The sequence below is a fragment of the Daucus carota genome, chromosome 8 (genome assembly GCF_001625215.2).
Source record: "Daucus carota subsp. sativus chromosome 8, DH1 v3.0, whole genome shotgun sequence".
NCBI classification, from domain to species: Eukaryota; Viridiplantae; Streptophyta; class Magnoliopsida; order Apiales; family Apiaceae; genus Daucus; species Daucus carota.
Genome location: NC_030388.2, coordinates 32,165,128 through 32,186,106, shown reverse-complemented (window position 1 = coordinate 32,186,106; position 20,979 = coordinate 32,165,128). Strand labels below are relative to the sequence as shown.

Below are 20,979 nucleotides of genomic sequence, written 5' to 3'. Positions count from 1 at the left end.
TCAAGGTAACTTGGCCCACTGAGCTCTAAGGCCCCTAATTTTCATTTTATGTTGTATTTTAGTTAACGAGGCCTGTTGGCGCTTAACCCAATTCACCAGGGGAGTGGTGACTGTGGGCTTTGCTGGATCTTAACGCTTTAGTTGTACATCCATTTCAACCTTTTCCTGTATTTAAAGCCCATGTCTTACTTCATCGGATCAATGGATCCATTAACATGTCACCCAGATAAAATCTCGGTCTGGTTTCACGAGGCACACATTTTCGATAACGAGGGGACAAAATTTTTTTGCGGCCAGTCAAGTGTAGTAAGAGGAAAGATCCGAAGCATTACTAGTTACTACTACTGCTCCGGTGTTTATTCTATGTCAGTCCAGGTCCTGAGTTCAACCCTGACTCATCCCGAGAATTTATTAGAACAGATACTTACTCGTTGACTTGGGTTCCAGCCTAGCCACTTCTCGCTATATATTACTCCCTCTGTTTTTTTATATGACGCTTTGACTTTTGACACACACTTCTAAGTGCTTTAACCAGGTAGTTAAAAATATTATTTTTTGAATTTTCTTTTTCTGAATAAAAATTTTGATTATATATTATTATTCAGAAAAAGAAATTTTAAAAAATAATATTTTTAACTACCCGATCAAAGCACTTAAAAGTGTGTGCCAAAAGTCATATGAAAAAAAAACAAAGGGAGTACATAACAAAGAAAGAATAAAACTGAGAGCGTTGGCTCCAGCCTTAAAGTAAGCTTTCTATATTCCTTCACTTGCATGTCTATAATCTTCAAATAAGTGCTTGTATACAGTGCAGAGCCACAATCTTCAAATATGACTTGCATGCTGCTCTAATGGTGTGTTTTTATCTGCCTTATATCTTGAAGTGATTTAATGTTGTGGGCTAGTAGCTACAGGGCCTCAGTTTCTTGTATGATGCCGAAACTCTGAAACTTAATTATCAGTGATTGCAAAAATATGAACTGTATGATAGAACTAAGATGTCTTGTAGTATGTTTTTTATTATGTCGACTTGCTACATATCTGCAACAACATTTCACAGTAACTGTTAGAATATGATCCTGGTAAGCCCTCCTCCTAACACCTTGAGGTTTTAGGAGAGTTGGTCACTTAACATTAACATCAAGGGTATTGGAAAACTAATCTTTGTGAACTATAAGGGTAAATTGCGCTGATCATGACCTTCCCGGAGACCCGGACCATGTAAATATGTAATGATGCGGGAGGTATCTGCAATGAGGCATGATTATTAAAGTAGCTAAATCGGAGACTTGTTAAGACTGAAAGTCTCTTGTAGTCATGTTCCAAGGAAAGTGACATACTAAAACTTACAAAACCTTAATCTCTAATAAGTAAGATGCTAGAGAGACCAATTTGACCCAGTCGAAATGACAAGTCACTCACTTCCTATCTGAGGGATTAAATATGCAAGAGAATTTAGTTATTAATTTTCTGATTCAGGAGCTTTAGTTTTGATTAATTTCTACAATATGACTATAATGTTAGATAAAAGGTCACCGTCGTGAGCTTAATCAAAAGCGCCCTATCTTAGTGCCAAATGAGAACTTACAAGTTCTGCAGGAAAGGTATATTCCTGCTGATTATAGGCTCAACAATGACTAGGAAAGGTGTATTTGTCTGCAGAGGACTTTCATTCTCTCCATTCAAAGTATTCTTTCCGTAATGTTACTGCAGATGATAGCTAAGTTTGCCTAAATGCAAAAGTGTTAGGTCTAGATAAGACGACAGCTGATTTTTCCTAAACGCAGAGTCTTAGGTCTAGATAATGTTATAGTTAACTGGTAATTACCAGAAGAGATCACTTTTCATATGAAATTACTTGTTTCTGTTTTTGACTTTCTTTATTTTACACTTTAAACTTAGTCAAACGTTATGATGAATGCATATTGTCGACACTTCTAGCAAACTTGAGCAACCTGGTTAGAAGTATCTTCAGTCTTTTTAAATACCCTCAAGATTTGATTTTGGCACTTTTTCATCATGGTTTTCACCCTGGACCAAACATATTTGAACACGAAGCCGAAAAGTAGGAGAGGTTAGGTTTTTGTAGATAATAAAATTAAAAAGAATGTTATCTATATCTGCACTGACCTCACCATTAAGAAATGAATCAGATTGTCTGTAAAAGTTCCAGCGCAATGGCTTCCTCTTTGTTTTAAAATTGTTAAGTTTCAACAAATGCATAAAAGTAAAGAAAGGGTAGCTATATAGAATTCGTCTAAGCCTAACTTACATCCCCCTTGTTACTACTAGTTAGGCAGATCAGATCTTTAGATGTCTTGCTGAAGAACACTTTAGGAATAACTTTAGGAATAATCTTCGTTTTTATAATAGAATTCACGTCTCTGTTAAGCCAGTGCATAAGTTACTCAGTAAGGTCTAGGAGAACATTGTTCTGGATGTTGCATTGGAAGTAATCACAACCTATTGAAAAGGACTAAAATGGCTTCATTTCTTAGGCCCTGGCTCATCTAAATCACTACAGTAGACTACACCAGCCGTTGCAGGAATAATCCAGACAAGCTTTCGATAGGATAGTATTCAAATCTGTAGTTATTCAACCTTCTACAGATTAATAAACGCAGTGTTTGAAAACTTGAGGACAGATAGTTACCTTTAAGTATTAAATTTTAATCAACCTAATTATCATTATTCTACAACATATTTCAAAAGTCTAAAATATAAGCTTTCCATAATACTTCAAGATGAGAGCTTTGAAATTAAAAGTGAGGTTCATAGTCATCATCTTCCCTCTTCACATTCTGATACAAAAAAAATATAAGAAGTACAGTAATACTTTTCGATCATCTGTAGAAAAGTATAAAACCGTTTCATTTAACTCCCAAAAACAATACATGACAAATTAAAGGCAAGGCCAATATGTCTTTTTATAGGAAAGGAACCCATATTTTCCAGACCTTAATTACATCACAATCTAAACTGCCACTGTATACTAAATAAGGCATACCAATGGCTAAACTAGTATCAGCACTACAGCTATCCTCAGCTGCAGTTAAACACTTAACTGGTCTTTTGTGTCCTTCCAACACTGCCAAACAAGAATAAGTTTTTCCGAATTCTTTTCTCCAAATCCTTACTGTTTTATCAGCTGATCCACTGCATACCAAATCCGATACAACTGCTAAGCACAGAATTGCCTTTGTGTGTCCCCTAAGTGCACCAGTCACCGCCATGTTCCCATCACTGGATGTTTTCTCCCATACGATGATAGACCGATCACATGCACCAGAATACAACACAGATCCATCAGGGCTAAGTGCCAAGGCATTGACAGCTGACTTGTGTTTCTCCAGAACATCAACTAAAATGTGCTTCTTTTCTCCTTCTTTCTTCTTCCATACCTTAATCTTCTTATCAGCTGAACCAGTATAAACAAATCCATCGTTAGACAATACTATGGCATTTATAGCATCATCATGAGCATTCCACACAGACTCTAAGCACTTAAAATCTGATGTCCTCCACACTTTAAATGTTCGATCCCACGAAGCTGAGTGTATAAAAGAACCATCTTTTGATAAGGCCAGAGCTGATATAGTGTCCACATGATGCACCCAAGTGCACTTCTTGTGTCGCCTGATCTCCACGTAGTTTTTTGCTAGAAAGAGCCTTGTTACACGATCATTTATAGTCGGTAATGTGGCTATGCACTTGTGTTTCTTGTATGGTGTGCTGTCTTCTATTTTCCACACACGAATTTTGTGATCTTGGTGAGCACTGAACAGCTTGTCACCTAATATTACCAGGGACTTAACTGCACTCTTGCACGAGAAGACAACGTTCTCTGCTGACCCTTCCTGGTTTGAAGGCCTTCGGCTCCACATGCATAGCTCACCATTAGAAGAGCCACTATAGAGGTATTTTCCAGAGAGGACAAGAGAAAACACATATGAAGGGTGACCCTTTAAGGTGGCAATACATTGGTGATTGATGTTGGGAATATCTTTTGAGACTGAGTTTAGGGAAGGAACTGATGGTAAACTCGACTCAGAGGAGATGGAGCTGCTCGAGGAATCGGAGTGAAGGTGGTTAGAAAAATCAGGTTCTTCATGTGTTTGTGAAGGCAAAGGAGAAGAAAGGAATCCCATTTGGTTAAAACAGAAGAGAAGTGTTGTTCTGTAGCTTCCTTGTTGAAGATGCTCATTTATATAACACACCAAAAGATTTTAGATCAAGTATTAATATTATCACTATGTGCTATTTTTAGAATAAGATATTAATCTATAGCTTTGAAAAAGTGAAAAAGTTGGAAGCAAGAGGCCAAGAAAAAGCTAAGTAGATATTTGAATTGATGCAACTTGGTCATTTGATGATTGTAAACAGTTGAACCATGCTGTGGGTGCTGAGCAAGTTTTTCAGTGGCTCAAGACTGGGGCTTTGATCAGGACCCCCAGACAGAGAAATGAATAGCATTTGATTTTAAGCTGTTTCGAATTTTAAGAAAATTTTGCTAATACTAGATTTCGAATTTCCTCCACCAACCTCTACATAGTTTGAGAATGTTCTCCCTGGTAGTTTTAGTCACAATTTTATGATGACCTCTGTTTGAAAAGCAGCACTTTTGTGCTACAAGGATCATAGCCTTCTTATGAGACCAAAATCTCCTGTCTGAAAAGGCTTTAAGCCACAGAATAAGACTCGCGTTAGTTGTTAAATATTGGACAATCTTGTTCTCGTAATTGATAACAAAGTTACACTTAGTTTTCGTTTTTCTCGGTTAGGGGTTATGTTACCCGGACTCGGTTTAAGTGTCCACTATCATACATGTTCGAGTGTCGGAATCGGCGATATTTTAAAAGTTTTACATATTTATAGTCTACGATAAGTGTCAGAGTGTCCATGTTGTTTTTCGAGTGTCGAGTGTCCGACACCGATATTCAAACAAAAATGAAGAGCCAGGTAACATAGGCGTGGCCGCGTGGGAGGTAATTGACACTACCTGAAAGGCTGAAATGAGCAGATGCATTATTATAGATAACTTTCATTTGTTTTTCGACGATATTAAACATGTGCCAGATAAATATTCTCCTGCAAAAATTCCTTATCACCTGTTCCACTAGACTAAAAGCGACTAAAAATGGCGAAATGAACCCATTCATGGTAAGGCTTGGCTCCTTCGGGTTCCATTCCCCGTACAGCTGCTACTTGGTAAAAAAACAGATTTTCTAAAGTGTGTCCGTGGACTTATACTAAAAATCACTTTTGGTTAGGTGTCAGAATTCTATTGACTCCAATTTCATTAATAATGATGCTCTCCCCTTACACAAAAATCATGGCCAATAAAAATCTTTGACATAAGTAAAACATAATTATTAGTGTGTGTTCATGGGCACATACTAGAAGTATCAATGATGATCATGTAATATAGTGCAGGGGACATTAGTTGAACTCCATGGCAAATGATTTAGTGTTTCTCTGCGTTTGAACTAACTGAAATTAAAATCTGAGTACTCATTAGTGGGATTTTTGTATAGGGAACTGGTCCTGCAATAATTTGCGAGGAATTGAAACTTCTTCGAAGAAAGCAACATGTGATGCGGTCACAAATCTTATATTCTGTCCTAAGACATGGACTAGGAAACAAGAACATCCATGTTTGCCTGCTGGAATCCATGAGGTCAGTGGAAATCACCTCCATATCCCCGGGCCTTTCTCATTTTCTATCTACGAGGTTAGAAAGTACTGTTTTAGATTACAGGTTCAACAAATTTTTAATAATAATCAATTTTAGCTGAGTTTTAAATTTATTGGATTTTCGTCGAACCGAGTTTCGAATTTGAAAATTATGGTTCGATTAATCTCACGCTCGAGTTTGCACCCGAGCTATCTAATCGAGTTCCAACTCGAGCCTGACAATGTTCGACTAGTTTCTATTTATGTCAAATGGAAACTTACAAATTACGTAGGAAAGGAATATTTTCCTGCTGATTAGGTGCTCAACAATGACTAGAAATGGTCTATTTGTCTGCAGTGGACATATTCATTCTCTCCATTACAGAGCATTCTTTCCGTAATGCTACTGTAGTCGATAGCTAAATTCAGCCAAACGCAGAGCTTTATGTCTATTGTCTAGATAATGTTATAATTAACTGGAAATTACAGGTATAATTACTATTCTTTCTTTATCTGCACTTTAAACTTGGTCAAATATTATGATGAATGCATATTGTCGACATTTCTAGCGAACTTCTGCAACCTGGATTAGAAGTATCTTCGGTCTTTCTTTTAGCACCCTCAAGATTTGATTTTGGCACTTTTGACATCATGGTTTTCATCGTGGACCAAACATATTTGTACACGAAGCCGAAAGGTAGGAGGGGTTAGGTTTTCACAGATAATAAAACTTAAAAGAATGTTATCAGTATCTGTAATGACCTTACCATTAAGAAATGAATCAGATTGTCCCCAAATGGTTCAGCGCAATGGCTTCCTCTTTGTTTTAAAATTGTTCAAAAACGCGTAAAAATAAAGGTTAGCAATATAGAATTCATCAAAGCCTGTTAGCACTTATTAGGCAGATCAGATCTCTAGATGTCTTGCTGGGGAGTACTTTAGGAATAGCTCAAGTAATATCTGTAAAGTCCTCTAAAAGGCGTAAAACGTCTGAAGAAGAGAATCATTAACCTTCTTCTAAATAAGAATATGGCCCGGCTCACAAAGTTAATACAAATCAAGAAGTTTGAAACGATAAAACACCATAAAAAGGTTTTCTATGATACTGTAAGCCATTGAAAAGGAACAATATGAATTTAGGTATGAAGCCTCGGGTTATCGACATCATGACAGTAGACAGTAGACTACACCTACCAATACTAACAAAGTGTCGCTGCAAGAATAATCCAGACAAACTTTCGCCTGGATGGTATTCAAATATATACCAATTTCTTCAACCTTCTAAAGATTCATAAACCATAATTATTGCCATGTCTGAAAATTGGAGGACAGATGATTCACCTTTACGTCGTAAATCTTCAAAATGAGAACTTTGAAAAAGTAATTCATATTTCATCAAATTCTCACTTCACTTTCATATACATCAGAAAAAAAATACAGTAATACTTTTTGATCATCTGTTGAAAAGTATAAAAACATTTCAGTTAACCCCCAAAAAAAAAATGACATATCAGAGCAAGGCAAATATGTATTTTAGGGGAAAGGAACCCATATTTGCCAGACTTTTACATCACAATCTAAACTGCCACTGTATACCAAATAAGGCATACCAATAGCTGAACTATTATTAGCAGAACAACTGTCCTCAGTTGCAGTTAAACACTTAACTGGTCTTTTGTGTCCTTCCAACACTGCCAAACAGGAATAACTTTTTCCGAATTCTTTTCTCCAAATCCTTACTGTTTTATCGGCTGATCCACTGCATACTAAATCTGATACAACTGCCAAACACAGAATTGCATTTGTGTGTCCCCTAAGTGCACCAGTCACCACCATGTTTCCATCACTGGATGTTTTCTCCCATACGATGATAGACCGATCACATGCACCAGAATACAACACAGATCCATCAGGGCTAAGTGCCAAAGCATTGACAGCTGACTTGTGTTTCTCCAGCACATCAACCAAAATGTGCTTCTTGTCTCCTTCATTCTTCATCCATACCTTAATCTTCTTATCAGCTGAACCAGTATAAACAAATACATCGCTAGATGATACTATGGCATTTATAGCATCATCATGAGCATTCCACACAGACTCTAAGCACTTAAAATCCGATGTCCTCCACACTTTAAATGTTCGATCCCACGAAGCTGAGTATATAAAAGAACCATCTTTTGATAAGGCCAGAGCTGATACAGTGTCCACATGATGCACCCAAGTGCACTTCTTGTGTCGCCTGATCTCCACGTAGTTTTTTGCTAGAAAGAGCCTTGTTACACGATCATTTATAGTCGGTAATGTGGCTATGCACTTGTTTTTCTTGTATGGTGTGCCGTCTTCTATTTTCCATACACGAATTTTGTGATCCTGGTGAGCACTAAATAGTTTGTCACCCAAGATCACAAGGGACTTAACTGCACTCTTGCACGAAAAGACAACGTTCTCTGCTGACCCTTCCTGGTTTGAAGGGCTTCGGCTCCACATGCATAGCTCACCATTAGAAGAGCCACTATAGAGGTATTTTCCAGAGAGAACAAGAGAAAACACATATGAAGTGTGACCCTTTATGGTTGAAACACATTGGTGATTGATATTGGGAATATCTTTTGAGACTGAGTTTAGGGATGGAACTGATGGTAAACTCGATAGAGAAGAGATGGAGCTGCCTGAGGAATCCGAGTGAAGGTGGTTAGAAAAATCAGGTTCTTCATGTGTTTGTGAAGGCAAAGGAGAAGGAAGGAATCCCATTTGGTGAAAGTGAAGAGGAGTGTTTGTCTGTGAGCTGGTTTGGGGAAGATAGACATATATATAACATACTAATAAATGTCAGAGTATTAAATTAAGTCCGATTCCAAGTTCTTACAGCAACGAGAGTATTAATATTAGGACTCTGTGCTACTTTTAGAATAAGATAAAAACTAAAGGAGAATAATTGACAAGTTTAGCTTTGAAAAAAGGGGAAAAGTTGGGAGGAAGAGGCCAAGAAAAAGTTAAGTAGATATTTGATGTTCATGAATGGCATTAGGCCAGAAAAAGAGGCTTGCAACTTGGTCATTTGATGATTGTAAACAGTTGAACCATGCTGTGGGTGCTGAACAAGTTTTCAGTGGTTCATAACCAAGGCTTTAATTAGGACCACCAGACAGAGACAGAGAACTTATAGCATTTGATTTTAACCAGTTTCGAATTTCAAGAAAATTCTACAAATACTAGATTTCGAATTTCCTGCACCAACCTTTACACTAAGACTATTCTGAGATGTAGAGTCTCCTCAGTCCTCCCTCCTAGTTTCAGTGAATTCCCAAGTAAGAACACAATTGAATGCTGACCTTTGTCGAAAAGCATGTAAATTTGAATAACTTGGTCATGGTCTTCTTATGAGACCACAATCCACTTTCTGAAGAGCCTTCTCCTCAAGGAGGCTTACCTGGATGGGGCATAAACTTTCTCCTGTGAGCCTAAGCTCTGATACCATGTTAAACGATCAGTTCTCCCAAAATCTCAAGGTGTTTGGAGAAGGGCTTACCACTACCAGGATCATATTATATTCTAATAAAGACTCGTAATATTTGTTAAACATTCGAAGTCTGGTTCTAGCAACTAAGAACAAAGTTACTACAACTTCAAATACCCGTAAAATTCTCCTCGGACCTGAAATGAGCAGACGCGTTACCAGGTTCTGCGAACCTTTAAATTGTTATTCGTTATAATTAAACAAGTGTTAAAAACATATTCTTTCGAATAAAAGTTCCCTGTATACCTGTTCCACTAAACTAAAAGCTACTAAAAATGGGCAATTGAATCCCTTCACGATGAGGTTTGTCTCCCTGGGGCTCCATCACCCATCCAGCTGCTACTTGCTGAAAATATATAAATTCAGTTTCATAAGCTGAACTCCATGGCATATGAATTCAGTTTCACTCTGCGTGTGAATTCAGATTAAAAATTTCAAGTAATCATTACTCAGAGTCGGATATCTACTGGTCCAGGGAACTGGCCCCTGCAATAATTTGCCAGGAACTGAAGCTTCTGTCCTAAGACCATGTCATAGGGAACAAGAAAATTGATCTTTATGTTTGCGTTAAATTCAGTAATCATGCTAAACCTTAAATTCCAGAGCGAATATCATTTCAATTATTTTTCGACGGAGTTATAATTTGTAATTTTGCACCGTGTTTCACGAAGTTTCACACATTCACATTCGACAGTAGTCAGTCGACATCCTATAATCTGGAACCACTTTGTATGTAAACGTACCGATCGGCCGAGGAAGTTTGACGAGCTAGCAATTCTTTTGATTATAAATGCCGAAAGCCTTGCAATCCCGAATGCCTCGACTTCAGCTTAACTTGCTTTTTCATTATGCATATGTAGCTGGAATCTTTCGGGGCAAGATCAGGTTTTCAGGACTTCTGGTAGTCTCAAAACTAGCGTTAGTTTTTGCTATCCGACACTAAAACTAACGCCGGATTAGTCGAAATGCGCGCAAGCTGACCTGAACACCAATTTAACAAAAAAGAAAACACAAAACTACCGCGTCATGAATAATACAAATTTCATTACATCTTTTACGGATTTCATTTCATACAAGTGAAGAGAGCCTTAAATGAAATTCAAAACTCGAATGAAAGAATGCTCTGTTCCCATCATTTCATTTTCAACCCAATTCTCATCCCAGGAAATTTAAATCTACTTTTCATATCTTCGCTTCCATTTACAAGCTTTATTGAAAAAATACATTCACAACAAAGAACAAGTCAATAAAAAAACCGCAAGAGAAACGACGCAAGGAAATTTTTATTACTAAAAAATATAAATAAAGAACAATCAAAATTTATACCTGATATGTACATACAACAATATATGAAGACCTAAACTAACCTCCTCATCAATGTGTGGGGATCCATTTTGTATACAACAAACAAAACAATAAAGAACAAAAACAAAATAAAATTTATACGAGACTCTCCAATATATTTATTCACAAAATAAATAAAACTAATCCAAAGGCCAAACCTAACACCTGGCCCCACACCGGTCCCACAACATTCCCAAAATTAGTCTCATTCTCCTGCGAACCCGGATTGGCTGATGCCACGTAGCCAGGGTTGGTCCCATACAACGACTGAATGCCCTCCACGTCATCACCGTCGAGTTGCACTTTCCGTGCGCCGGAAGGAATCGACGGGAACATCACGGCGTCTTCCACCGAAGAATGCCCTAACCCTAGCAAATGCCCTATCTCATGCACCACTACACTTTCCAAATCTACGGCCGAGGTTTCCTTTAAATTCTCACCGTTGATCACCCAATTCTCCGCCGAGTCGAGGTGGAGCCGTCCACTCGGCGGAGAAAACGCGTGCGCTAGGGTTCCGAGAACCCCGTCGAAGGCCTCGCCGTCGCCGTGGTCCCCACTATAAAACCCTATTTTGATGTCGGCAATGCTATATGAATCAGTTTGTAGAAAAGTCAACGTGGTCACCGTTGACCACCGATCAAATGCTGACCTGAACACTGATTTTACAGTGTCATCTAGCTGATTTTCGGCTGCGAAAGAATAGGTTAGCGTGTTTTGAGGCCAGCGAGGCGATCCCGGGAAGTACGAGTAATGCGCCACCGTGTGGAGTGACGACGATTTCGACTTCCCGGGATTCATGGTGCTGGTGCCGTTGACTATGTCAGCGACACCGCATCTAGGTCTTTGAATTTGGGTTAGTGTTTTTTCATCGAGCTCCCCGGTGGTATTCAAGTTGAAGTTACGTTGATAAGTCTTTATTGCAGATTCAAGCGAGTTATCGAAATCATTAGTGAAATTCTCGGTATTGAGGTACCCGAATTCTCGCAAATATTTCTTGAGTCTATCTAGCCCCTCTCTGGTTTCGCCACTTCGACAACCGGTCAGGTTCTTGAATGACTCCCATGCAGCGGTTAAATTTTTCGGTGGTGGAGGTAACGAGGATATATTCGGAAAAAATTTGGGAACAAAATCTGCGGGAAATGCATGGATTGTGAGTACCGAGGAAGATATTGTAAGAAGAAAGACTAAAGCTGTAAAAAAGTGTAAAGACATGTTTTGCATGTTAATGATTGTGATTAGAAACTGATCTTAATCTTTGTAAATCGGTTGGTGAAATATCGAAATGAAATATAGGTTTGAATTGAATGGGAGGTTATAAAGAGAAGTTGAAGTAGTTGAGTTTCTTAGGAAGCTGCTACTGAGAAAATGATTGGTTAAGGGCGGCATTTGTAGGTTGTGAAATTGGATGAATCGATTTGTTGTTGGAAATGTCTTGCGTGTTGAATTTTAGTTGGGGTCTAGAAGAGAGATTAAACAAGAGTTTGAATTTTTCGACATTTGGGTTCTATATGTTAGAGTCGATGAAAAGGTCAGATGATCCCCTTGTAGACGTCGATTGGTTGTTGAGTTTTTTCTTCTTTTGGGTTATTTAACTCGGATGGATTTGATTTAGTAAAGCTTCCGGCCGAAAGACGGAGTCAGGTATTTTGATGCCGGGTTAGAATAGTTTAGAATAGTGTATATACTCTCTCTGTTTTCAAATAAAAGTCGTTCGACTTTTTTCACGCATTTTTAAATCCTTTGATCACGTGCTAAAAATAATTATTTTTGATTTAAATATAAGTCGTTTGCATGCTTAAAAATAGTTATTAAGCATGCGGTCAAAAGACTTAAAAATACGTGCAAAAAAGTTAAACGACTTATATTTCAAAACGGAGGGAGTATATACAATGATGTTGTTTCTCCGGTTTTTGGTTTTATAAATAAAAAACAACTTATTTATTTATATCATTTATATAAATAATTTGTATGTTAATTTTAGATTTATAAGTCAGAAAAGTTGAAAAATTCTTACTTACTTTTATTTTTAATTTTTGATTTTATAAGCTAAACTGTCTCAGTGTTTTAATTTTAATTAAACAAAATGTTAATTATAAAAATAATTATGAACTAAGTAGAGCTTCTATTCACGTCATCTCATACGTTCAATCTCTTTTTTCAATCATAATAATACTTCTCATTGAAAATCTGTAGTACGCTGAATTGCACTCAATTGGATCGAACAATAAAGTTCAACCCTTTTCCTTTTCAAGTAATTTAATCGAACGTGGGATTGTATAAATATGATGATAATTTTAAGCTCGATTTCTCGTAAGAGTGGACAGATTAAACGACCGGTAATGCTGATGGAATATTGTGCTGGTTACTAATTACTATTACAAGAAATAAAAGCGATCTAGGAAATGGCCGATTTTAATCTTTCTGAATAACCACTCTTTATATCCGGAAAAAAATGAAAACATGAAATATAAAATTCAATTACATTTTTAATAATCTCCTGTCTTTTACTGTTGCGGAATGCTAATTATCTTTATAGTTTGCTTCATATAATGAATCTGCTTTTCATGATCAATAATTGTTAGTATTATTATTATCAATGGAACTGTATATAAAATTAAAATATGGTGGCCGGGTCGCACTTAATAGCTTAAAATAGGGCTGTCAAAAAAATCCGAAAGATCCGATATCCGTCCGAAAAATCCGTTACCGTATCCGGGAAAAAGCGGATATAATCCGTATCCGGAATAAAACGGATATTATCCGTATTCGAATCCGGAGTTTGCGGATACGGATATGGATATAGGCGTATCCGTATCCGAAAATATCCGTATCCGAAATTATTATTATATGTATATAATAATACTTATATAAATTTATTATTTACTTATATTTTTTATTTTATCATAAAGAATTAATATTTAAAATAATAGAAATATTAAGTATCTTGCAAATGGAGAAAATGGAACTATCTTCATTAAGCTTTTTCTTTTTAAAATTGTTGCAGATAATGTTGTTTTGTGATTTTAAGTTGGTAAAATTAATATTTTGTTCGAAATATTTGGCCTGAATGCCCAAACTTCTGTTAAAGTATGTTATTAATTTCTGACCGGGTATACATTTGCTGTTGAACGGTTCAAAATATGTTTTTTAATTAATCTCAGAATGTATATTTGATTTTTGGTGATGTTTGAAAAAGCGGATACGGATATTATCCGTATCCGGATAATATCCGGCCGGATACGGATACGGATCTTTTTATTCTAAAATTTACGTATCCGTATCCGGATCCGGATCCGATTTTGAGTAGGCGGATACGGATACGGATATGGGCAAATCCGTATCCGTTTTATCCGTTTGACACCCCTAGCTTAAAATAATGTTTTCGATATGCATTAATCACACGCCAAACAGAAAAGATCAATAACATCAATTAACTAATAGATCCAAAAGGCATAAAGGTTAAACGCGTATATTAAAGTTTCGTCCATTTTTTTTTACAAGTGTCGAATAAAAAATAAAACTCTTAAACGTGATTGTAGTTATTTATCTATACTAGCCTTTAACCCGTGCGAAGCACGGGCGGGTATATAGTTCGTAATTTATTATTTATATTTAAATTTTAACGTCATTTTATTAGTATTTTAATATTAATAGATTGAATTTAATTAAATTATATTATTCGACTGATTATATTCTCTCCCGATTATTTGAAAATGGACAAACCCTATATATATATATAATACATTTAATCCGATTTTAGTACATGTAGATTTAAAAATTAAAAAAAATCAGAAAATTTAAATTTTTTCCAAACATAGACGATCTTGTAATACATTTGAAATATTCAGTAATCTAATCAATCGAATTTCAACATAATTCTGTAATGTTGATTTTTTTGACAACAGAAACTTTTAAGATTAGAATTTGAAAGGGTTATGTAATGTGTGGTGTTTATATTGATATAGAACACGTTAAAGTTAAAAAGAGTTATATAAAGTTTCTTGTTAAAAAAAGATATTCAAAATTATTATTTATAATTTTATTTATAACATCATTATAATTTTTTAATGAAATATTATATGATAAGATATTGTTAGGAGTGTTTTTAATATTTGAAACTGTTTAACAATGTAAGACTCATAGACTCCACATTTGTAGAGTTGTAGTACCAAAAGGAGAGTACCAAACCAAAAAATATAACTAAAATCTAGGACTACAAATTATACCCATGTTGGCTTATAGTATAGTATAGATATCGTCGCAGGGAGAAATTTGTATAATAATTTAGAGGAGCAACCACAAAGCAAAACATTCAGATTTGCGGCTGATGGAGGTTAAACAGATCTTCTGTAATGAAGGGCTAGAATGCCACTTTTGCCTTCCAGTAAACTTTTTGACACAGCATTTCTAAATTATTGAATTTATAATATTATTTTAAATATATATATTTTTAATTAAATTTATATAATTAATATCATAATTTGAATTTTAAAATAATGATTCTAAAAATATAATCAAAATACTTAAAACATATGTTAAAAAGTCAAACGACCGATATTAAAATTGGAAGAAATATCGAATCTTTTACAAACACAATTCCAAGTCGGACTATCTCGTTTAGTATTGCTAAAAAATTAAATTTCAAAACTGTAAATAAAACTTCATAAAAAATGAAAATTAAATTTTTGATATTATATTATGGGTCCAATTTTTTTTATACAGCACAAGACCCTTAAATGTTTAAGACTCGCATGATTTGAACATGCAAGTATTGAAAAGGCTCGCTCTAGCTATATTTTTTATTCGCTCAATTTACACCTAATGTTTGGAGGATGAGTTATCCAAGTCGGCTAAAAAAATTTCTGTTCCATTCGGACCAGGATTGGGGATCATGAGGACAATGCTTTAACATAAGTAGCTGGAAGAAGAAATTTGGGCGGAAAGCTCGGAGACACAACAGATGTGTGGTTTTTTTGAACTAAAAAAGTTGATGGTATTCGGAAAAAAAAAAAAAAAAAAGTTGATGGTAGATTAAACTCAATATTACTTTATTTTAAATATGATTTTGTTGATTATGGTTGGATAGCTCAATTGCCAGATCTTGGATTCAACCCTAACTTTTCCTGAGAGTTTCGTAAAACAGATACTTACTTGTAAGGTTATAAATCATAACCTACCTTTAGATGTACATATAACCTACTTTTAGGAATGATCGTTGTCATAATATCAGTTCTTGTAAAGATCTGCCTTCGGTTCTTAGATAATGCAACGCTCTTAAAATAATTTTTCTAGTTGACCAAGATTCTAGACGAGGAGCACTACAAATGCTAATAGTCAAAGAACATTACAGTGATATCATCAATGACGTTGTTCTACGTATATATAACGTCTTACTTCTTAAACAGACTTATTAGGAGTTTAGATAGTGACTTAACAGTAAAGTTCAAAGATGGTTGGCTAGTTGCTACATATTTTGTGGAACGATTCGCGTCCAAATTGACCTCCTTGTCAAAATAATATCTATAATAATGAAAAAATTATTTAATTATTACAAGATTTCTTAAAGATTACAAGATACGTCAAACTTATCAAAATAATAGTACTTTTTGAAATCTGAATTGAATATCTATAAAATTTTGAAAATTATAATATTACACTATCTCAAATTTTGTCTCAGTTTTTTCCTGATAAACGGACACATGAATGATTATAATTGAATGATTTATGTAAATAAAAATGTCCGATATCATTGGTGTGAGTGGAATCAATTATATATTACTGGCTAAAATTTTGAAAAATAATTTTCTTTTTGAAAATTGAGATATTTAAAAATATCTGTCGGAATCCGCAACCTGACGCTCCATCTATATAAGATGTGAGTTAGCTCTAAAGAAAACACAAAGGAGAAGAACAAACCAACAAGAAAACACAAACACAGAGATGGGAATCACAGAAATCACACTGAACAATGGCAAGAAAATGCCGATTCTGGGAGTAGGCACAGCAGATTTCCCTCTGCCACCACCAGAAGTTGTGGTAAAAGCAGTGCTTGAGGCCATTCAGGTTGGCTACAGAATGTTCGACACTGCTGCTCTGTATGGTACAGAGCCAGCACTCGGTGAAGCCATATCTCAGGCTCTTGATCTCGGCTTGATCAAGTCTCGCGACGAGCTCTTCATTACCTCCAAGCTCTATTCCAATGATAATCATGCTGATCGTGTCCTCCCCGCGCTTCAAAAGACTCTAAAGTACTCCCTCTGTTCCATTTATTTCTATATGTTCACTGTTTGGCATGCAGTTTAATGTTTTCATACAATATGGTTCTATAACTTATTTTAATTTAGAAAAAAAAAATCTTAAAAATAAGTTATAGAACTATTTTAGAGGAGCATTAAAGTACGTGCCGCTCCCCGTCTTATACAACTCAGGGGACGGAGGGAGTAATTTAAAAACTCGTTTTTACAAATTACAATGTTTCTGATATTTAGATGTTGAATTTTCGTTTTTTTTTTATTAAATGAGTGACTGAATTTTGTTGTTTTTGTGCAGGAATTTGAAGCTGGAGTATCTTGATCAGTATCTTATACATTGGCCGGTGAGCATAAAGCCCGACGCAGTCCTGTTTCCACCGAACCCTGCAGATGTTGTTCCGATGGACATAAAAGGCGTCTGGACCGCCATGGAAGAGTGTCAAACACTTGGCCTTACAAAATCGATCGGTGTCAGTAATTTCAGTTGCAAGAAGCTTGCTGACATTCTGGCTTTCGCCAAGATTCCTCCTGCAGTTAATCAAGTATGTTGGAATTTTTTGAATTGAATTTCTATAATGATAGCTCTTTTATTTAACCGATTTTCTAATGTATGCTCATGAGCACACACTGACAACTGATTTTAGTTAGGTGATGGATTTCTATTGACTCCAATCTCATTAATAATGACAGATTCCTTCATGCACAAAAATCTTCACCAATAAAAATTAAACTATCCGACTTTTTGAAGTTTTTTGACAGATATACGAACTCAAAATCACAACCGGAAGTGCATGTTTTTCTAATAATTTTTTGATTTGTATGTGTTTTCAGGTCGAGATGAATCCGGCATGGCAACAAGGGAAGCTAAGGGAGTTCTGCAAGGCCAACGGAATCGTGCTGTCGATTTACTCTCCTCTAGGAGCAGCAGGGAACATGTGGGGAACCAAAAGTGTTCTGGAGTCCAAGGTTCTCAAAGAAATTGCAGAGTCCAAAGGAAAATCTGTAGCTCAGATTGCCTTGAGATGGGCTTATGAGCAGGGAGTTGTTATAGTAACCAAGAGCTTTAACAGAGGAAGATTACAAGAAAATCTCGATATTTTCGACTGGAAATTGACGGACGAAGATGTTCAGAAGATTGCTGCCATCCCACAGGCCAGAGCAAATGAAGGACTTGGCTACATATCTGAAACTGGTCACATAAAGTCAGTTGAGGAGCTCTGGGATGGAGAGATTTGAGTTGTTTCCACAAAGTCATATAGTAGTTGATTTATTTGAATTGTATTTTTTTCAGCATGTTTAACCTTTCTTACTTCGATAAATAAACTCCCCTGGTTAGTCTCGAGTAAAACTCAAGGTTTAATACGAAAGTGCCTGCATTTTCGTTAAAAATTATCAAATCAGATCTTTACAAACGCTCATTTTAATCATTAAAATTATTATTATTATTATTATATATATAAGGTTTTGGTCCATGCCATAAACAAAATTTAATACTTTTCCAGTATTATAACATGCGACTAAAATCACATAATCAACAGTTAATTCAAAACATTAAATTTTTTTATCATCAATTTATGGGGCAAAAAAATTAAAATGATAACTCTTTTCTAATTGTGATACCTTCAAATATTATTATTTAAACGCACTTGTTCGACATATTTGTTCTCAAATATGTTTTAGAAAGTATAATAATGAGTCCACTATATTATAATTATAACACTCTTTTAGATCTTATGATTTTAAGAAGTTTTGTGATAATAATTATTTTTAAGTATATTTTGATGTGTAATCGCCAACAACTTATATTAACAAGTTTAATAAAACATACATTTCAAATCTGTAAGAATAAATATTAAAAATTCAAAATAAACTAGTATATTTGTAAACAACAACAATTCTATAAAAATAGTGAGCATAATTTTGCAATAATACAACAATTTACAGTGTCACACAAATTTGCTGTATACATAGTATAATGTAAACAAAATTATTGAATGTTTGTACAATATATGAGTATTCTTAATTCTAGACTCTAGTGATTTTTTTTCCTTCGCTGATTAAATCAAAATTTTGACAATTTTATTGATAATGAGAATAAATCTCAATATATATGAATCGTCAATTTACTGAGATAATTCTTTCTTAAATGAAGGGTTATTATCTAACCGTTCGGACATACAAGATGATCGAAAAAATTTAGACAATAAAATTTTAATGTCCGAAAAAAAACCCGATCTTTTTCCAAGAATCCTGAAAATAAAACAAAAGAAATAAGAAAAATATCAGTCGATATATATAACAGATTGTATCAAGATATTCCCACAATCATGATAACTCATAATCGAGACAATTAAGCTCTCAATTAAGGTACAATTAATAAATATTAACGTATGCAATTAGGACACAATTAACGCCCCCAATTAAGAGACACAATTAACACCCTCACCCTCAATTAGGAGGCACAATAAACACTTTCAATTAAGACACAATTTACATCTTCATTGATCTCATACTAATTCTAGAACCACCGTTGCCGCCACCCTCGACCACCACTGTTACGCTATCTCTGTCGTACAGCGTCAGGTTTGGAAACACAAGTAAACTCAAATTTTGTGAACGAGTGTTAAGTTGGGGAAAAACAATCACAAAACAAACAGACACTATAGATTGACGGCCACTAATTGACAAATCAAAATGCAGCTCAATTGATATACACAAACCAATCCACATTAGCGAAAACAACCACACAACCACAAACACACACATACAGAAATTTAAATTGATTGATAAGCACAGAAAAGACCTTTTTCATGATCATGGAGATTGGAAATAGAAGGGGGGCTTCGTTTCGATAAAGATGAGCTTCGAGACTGCTTCTGAGAATTGGGTTGGATAAAGCTATCATTTTCAATCACCCTTTTGTCTCTATTCTTTCTTCGCACATATGTCTGCATCTTCTTGTTGTCAAAATCCAATCTTTATGACATTTATCAATCAAGAATGCAAGAAAATATAGGCAGGACTGGAATTTGGAATTTTGTTCTCGTAAGATGAACAATAAGATATGTAATTAAAATTAATAAAATAATATGCGAGTGCGAGATCTTTACTTACCAGGTTAAGAATTTTCAGACATGTACGTGGTTTGGAGCACCTTCTTCATTGTTTTGAGCAATAAATCGATTATATATATGAAATTATTACTACAATTCATTGTCTTGTATGCAATACATGTACATAAATTTGAATTAATACTATGAAAACAATGAGAACAAGATCTGATAACATGATCTTCAAAGTTGTACAAATCACCTGAAATAAATTACAAAGATGTTAGTGTATATCATAGAGAATACAACATTATGAACTCAATTATTTTGATGTTTTAAAATTTTAAATTACATTAAAAAGTTGAATATATTAAAAAGATTGAGATCCTTACGTGAATGAGAAATCATCTCATCGGAATAGATGTGATCCAGAAAAAATTTCATCCACAATTGAACTTTTGAGTTAAATTTGAGAGTTTGGGAATAAAAAGAGATGAAAGACAAGTGCGGCGATACTATGATAAAGTGCGGCGATGCTATGATAAAAGATATGAGAAAACGATAACGCTTTATAGTAACCTAAAAAGCCTCAATGTACTTATGGGCTAGGACATGGACCCGGCCTTAATGTACTTGAGCTGCTTGTGATACTTTCCCGATTTAAAAAAAATAACATTTAGAGATATTTTTACCAAATAATCAATTATTAATCTAAATTAATTAATTACAATTTTAGAAATTATCAGAAAAATAACAATTATTTTAATCTATGGCGAAAATCCGGCATAACAATTTCATAAATGACACACCTTTTTCTTTATCAACCGAGACCTTTTGATCTTTTATGAACTCATAGTCACAAGCTAAAGTTGTTATTGTAACCAAGAGTTTCAACAAAGGCAGACTACAACAGAATCTTAAATTTTTTTATATGCTTAGCAGCTGTTCAAGTAGTCTTCTAATGAATTATTACACAGTTCATATAAATGATCTTAAGCATCACCCATGACATCAGATGTTATCAGTGTGGTCCTGTTCCATTCATTTTTCTTAAACCTTGTGGAGTCATTGCTGATGTTTATAGTAACAGACAGCCACAATGGTTTCCATGATATAATCCAAATACAAATATTGATTTTGTTTA

The 20,979-nt window shown here is 35.0% G+C and overlaps 4 protein-coding genes and 1 long non-coding RNA gene across 6 annotated transcripts; 1 reads left to right on the top strand and 4 right to left on the bottom strand.

Annotated features, from left to right (window-relative positions):
• Window positions 1-2,846: 2,846 nt before the first annotated feature.
• On the bottom strand, window positions 2,847-4,237 carry LOC108198808 (protein JINGUBANG). Its single transcript, XM_017366586.2, has one exon. The coding sequence runs from the start codon at window positions 4,146-4,148 to the stop codon at window positions 2,928-2,930; it is 1,221 nt and encodes a 406-aa protein (XP_017222075.1). The 5' UTR covers window positions 4,149-4,237; the 3' UTR covers window positions 2,847-2,927.
• A 2,826-nt stretch (window positions 4,238-7,063) lies between these two features.
• LOC108197968 (protein JINGUBANG) lies at window positions 7,064-8,849 on the bottom strand. The gene has a single exon (XM_017365703.2). It carries the CDS (start codon window positions 8,422-8,424, stop codon window positions 7,207-7,209), a length of 1,218 nt encoding a protein of 405 aa, XP_017221192.1. The 5' UTR covers window positions 8,425-8,849; the 3' UTR covers window positions 7,064-7,206.
• Window positions 8,850-10,489: 1,640 nt separating this feature from the next.
• LOC108197084 (metalloendoproteinase 2-MMP) lies at window positions 10,490-12,046 on the bottom strand. Its single transcript, XM_017364575.2, has one exon. It carries the CDS (start codon window positions 11,753-11,755, stop codon window positions 10,658-10,660), a length of 1,098 nt encoding a protein of 365 aa, XP_017220064.1. The 5' UTR covers window positions 11,756-12,046; the 3' UTR covers window positions 10,490-10,657.
• Window positions 12,047-16,405: 4,359 nt separating this feature from the next.
• Window positions 16,406-18,133, top strand: LOC108197085 (non-functional NADPH-dependent codeinone reductase 2). The gene is made up of 3 exons (XM_017364576.2): window positions 16,406-16,782; window positions 17,084-17,327; window positions 17,617-18,133. The coding sequence occupies exons 1-3, from the start codon at window positions 16,475-16,477 to the stop codon at window positions 18,019-18,021; spliced, it is 957 nt and encodes a 318-aa protein (XP_017220065.1). The 5' UTR covers window positions 16,406-16,474; the 3' UTR covers window positions 18,022-18,133.
• A 923-nt stretch (window positions 18,134-19,056) lies between these two features.
• On the bottom strand, window positions 19,057-20,620 carry LOC108199020 (uncharacterized). 2 transcript variants are annotated; one of them, XR_001802253.2, is made up of 3 exons: window positions 20,228-20,620; window positions 19,900-20,097; window positions 19,057-19,807 (listed from the first exon to the last, which is right to left on the bottom strand). It is a non-coding gene; the product is annotated as an uncharacterized LOC108199020 (long non-coding RNA). The 2 variants fall into 2 exon arrangements; XR_001802252.2 differs by having other exon boundaries at window positions 19,057-19,733; window positions 20,228-20,435.
• Window positions 20,621-20,979: the final 359 nt, after the last annotated feature.

Excerpts from the sequence above, each read along its gene's own strand:
- LOC108198808 (XM_017366586.2), bottom strand. The coding sequence starts at position 4,148 with ATGGGATTCCTTTCTTCTCCTTTGCCTTCACAAACACATGAAGAACCT.
- LOC108197968 (XM_017365703.2), bottom strand. The coding sequence starts at position 8,424 with ATGGGATTCCTTCCTTCTCCTTTGCCTTCACAAACACATGAAGAACCT.
- LOC108197084 (XM_017364575.2), bottom strand. The coding sequence starts at position 11,755 with ATGCAAAACATGTCTTTACACTTTTTTACAGCTTTAGTCTTTCTTCTT.
- LOC108197085 (XM_017364576.2), top strand. The coding sequence starts at position 16,475 with ATGGGAATCACAGAAATCACACTGAACAATGGCAAGAAAATGCCGATT. Across the intron at positions 16,783-17,083 it reads GCGCTTCAAAAGACTCTAAA|GAATTTGAAGCTGGAGTATC; the intron begins GTACTCCCTCTG and ends GTTTTTGTGCAG. Across the intron at positions 17,328-17,616 it reads TTCCTCCTGCAGTTAATCAA|GTCGAGATGAATCCGGCATG; the intron begins GTATGTTGGAAT and ends ATGTGTTTTCAG.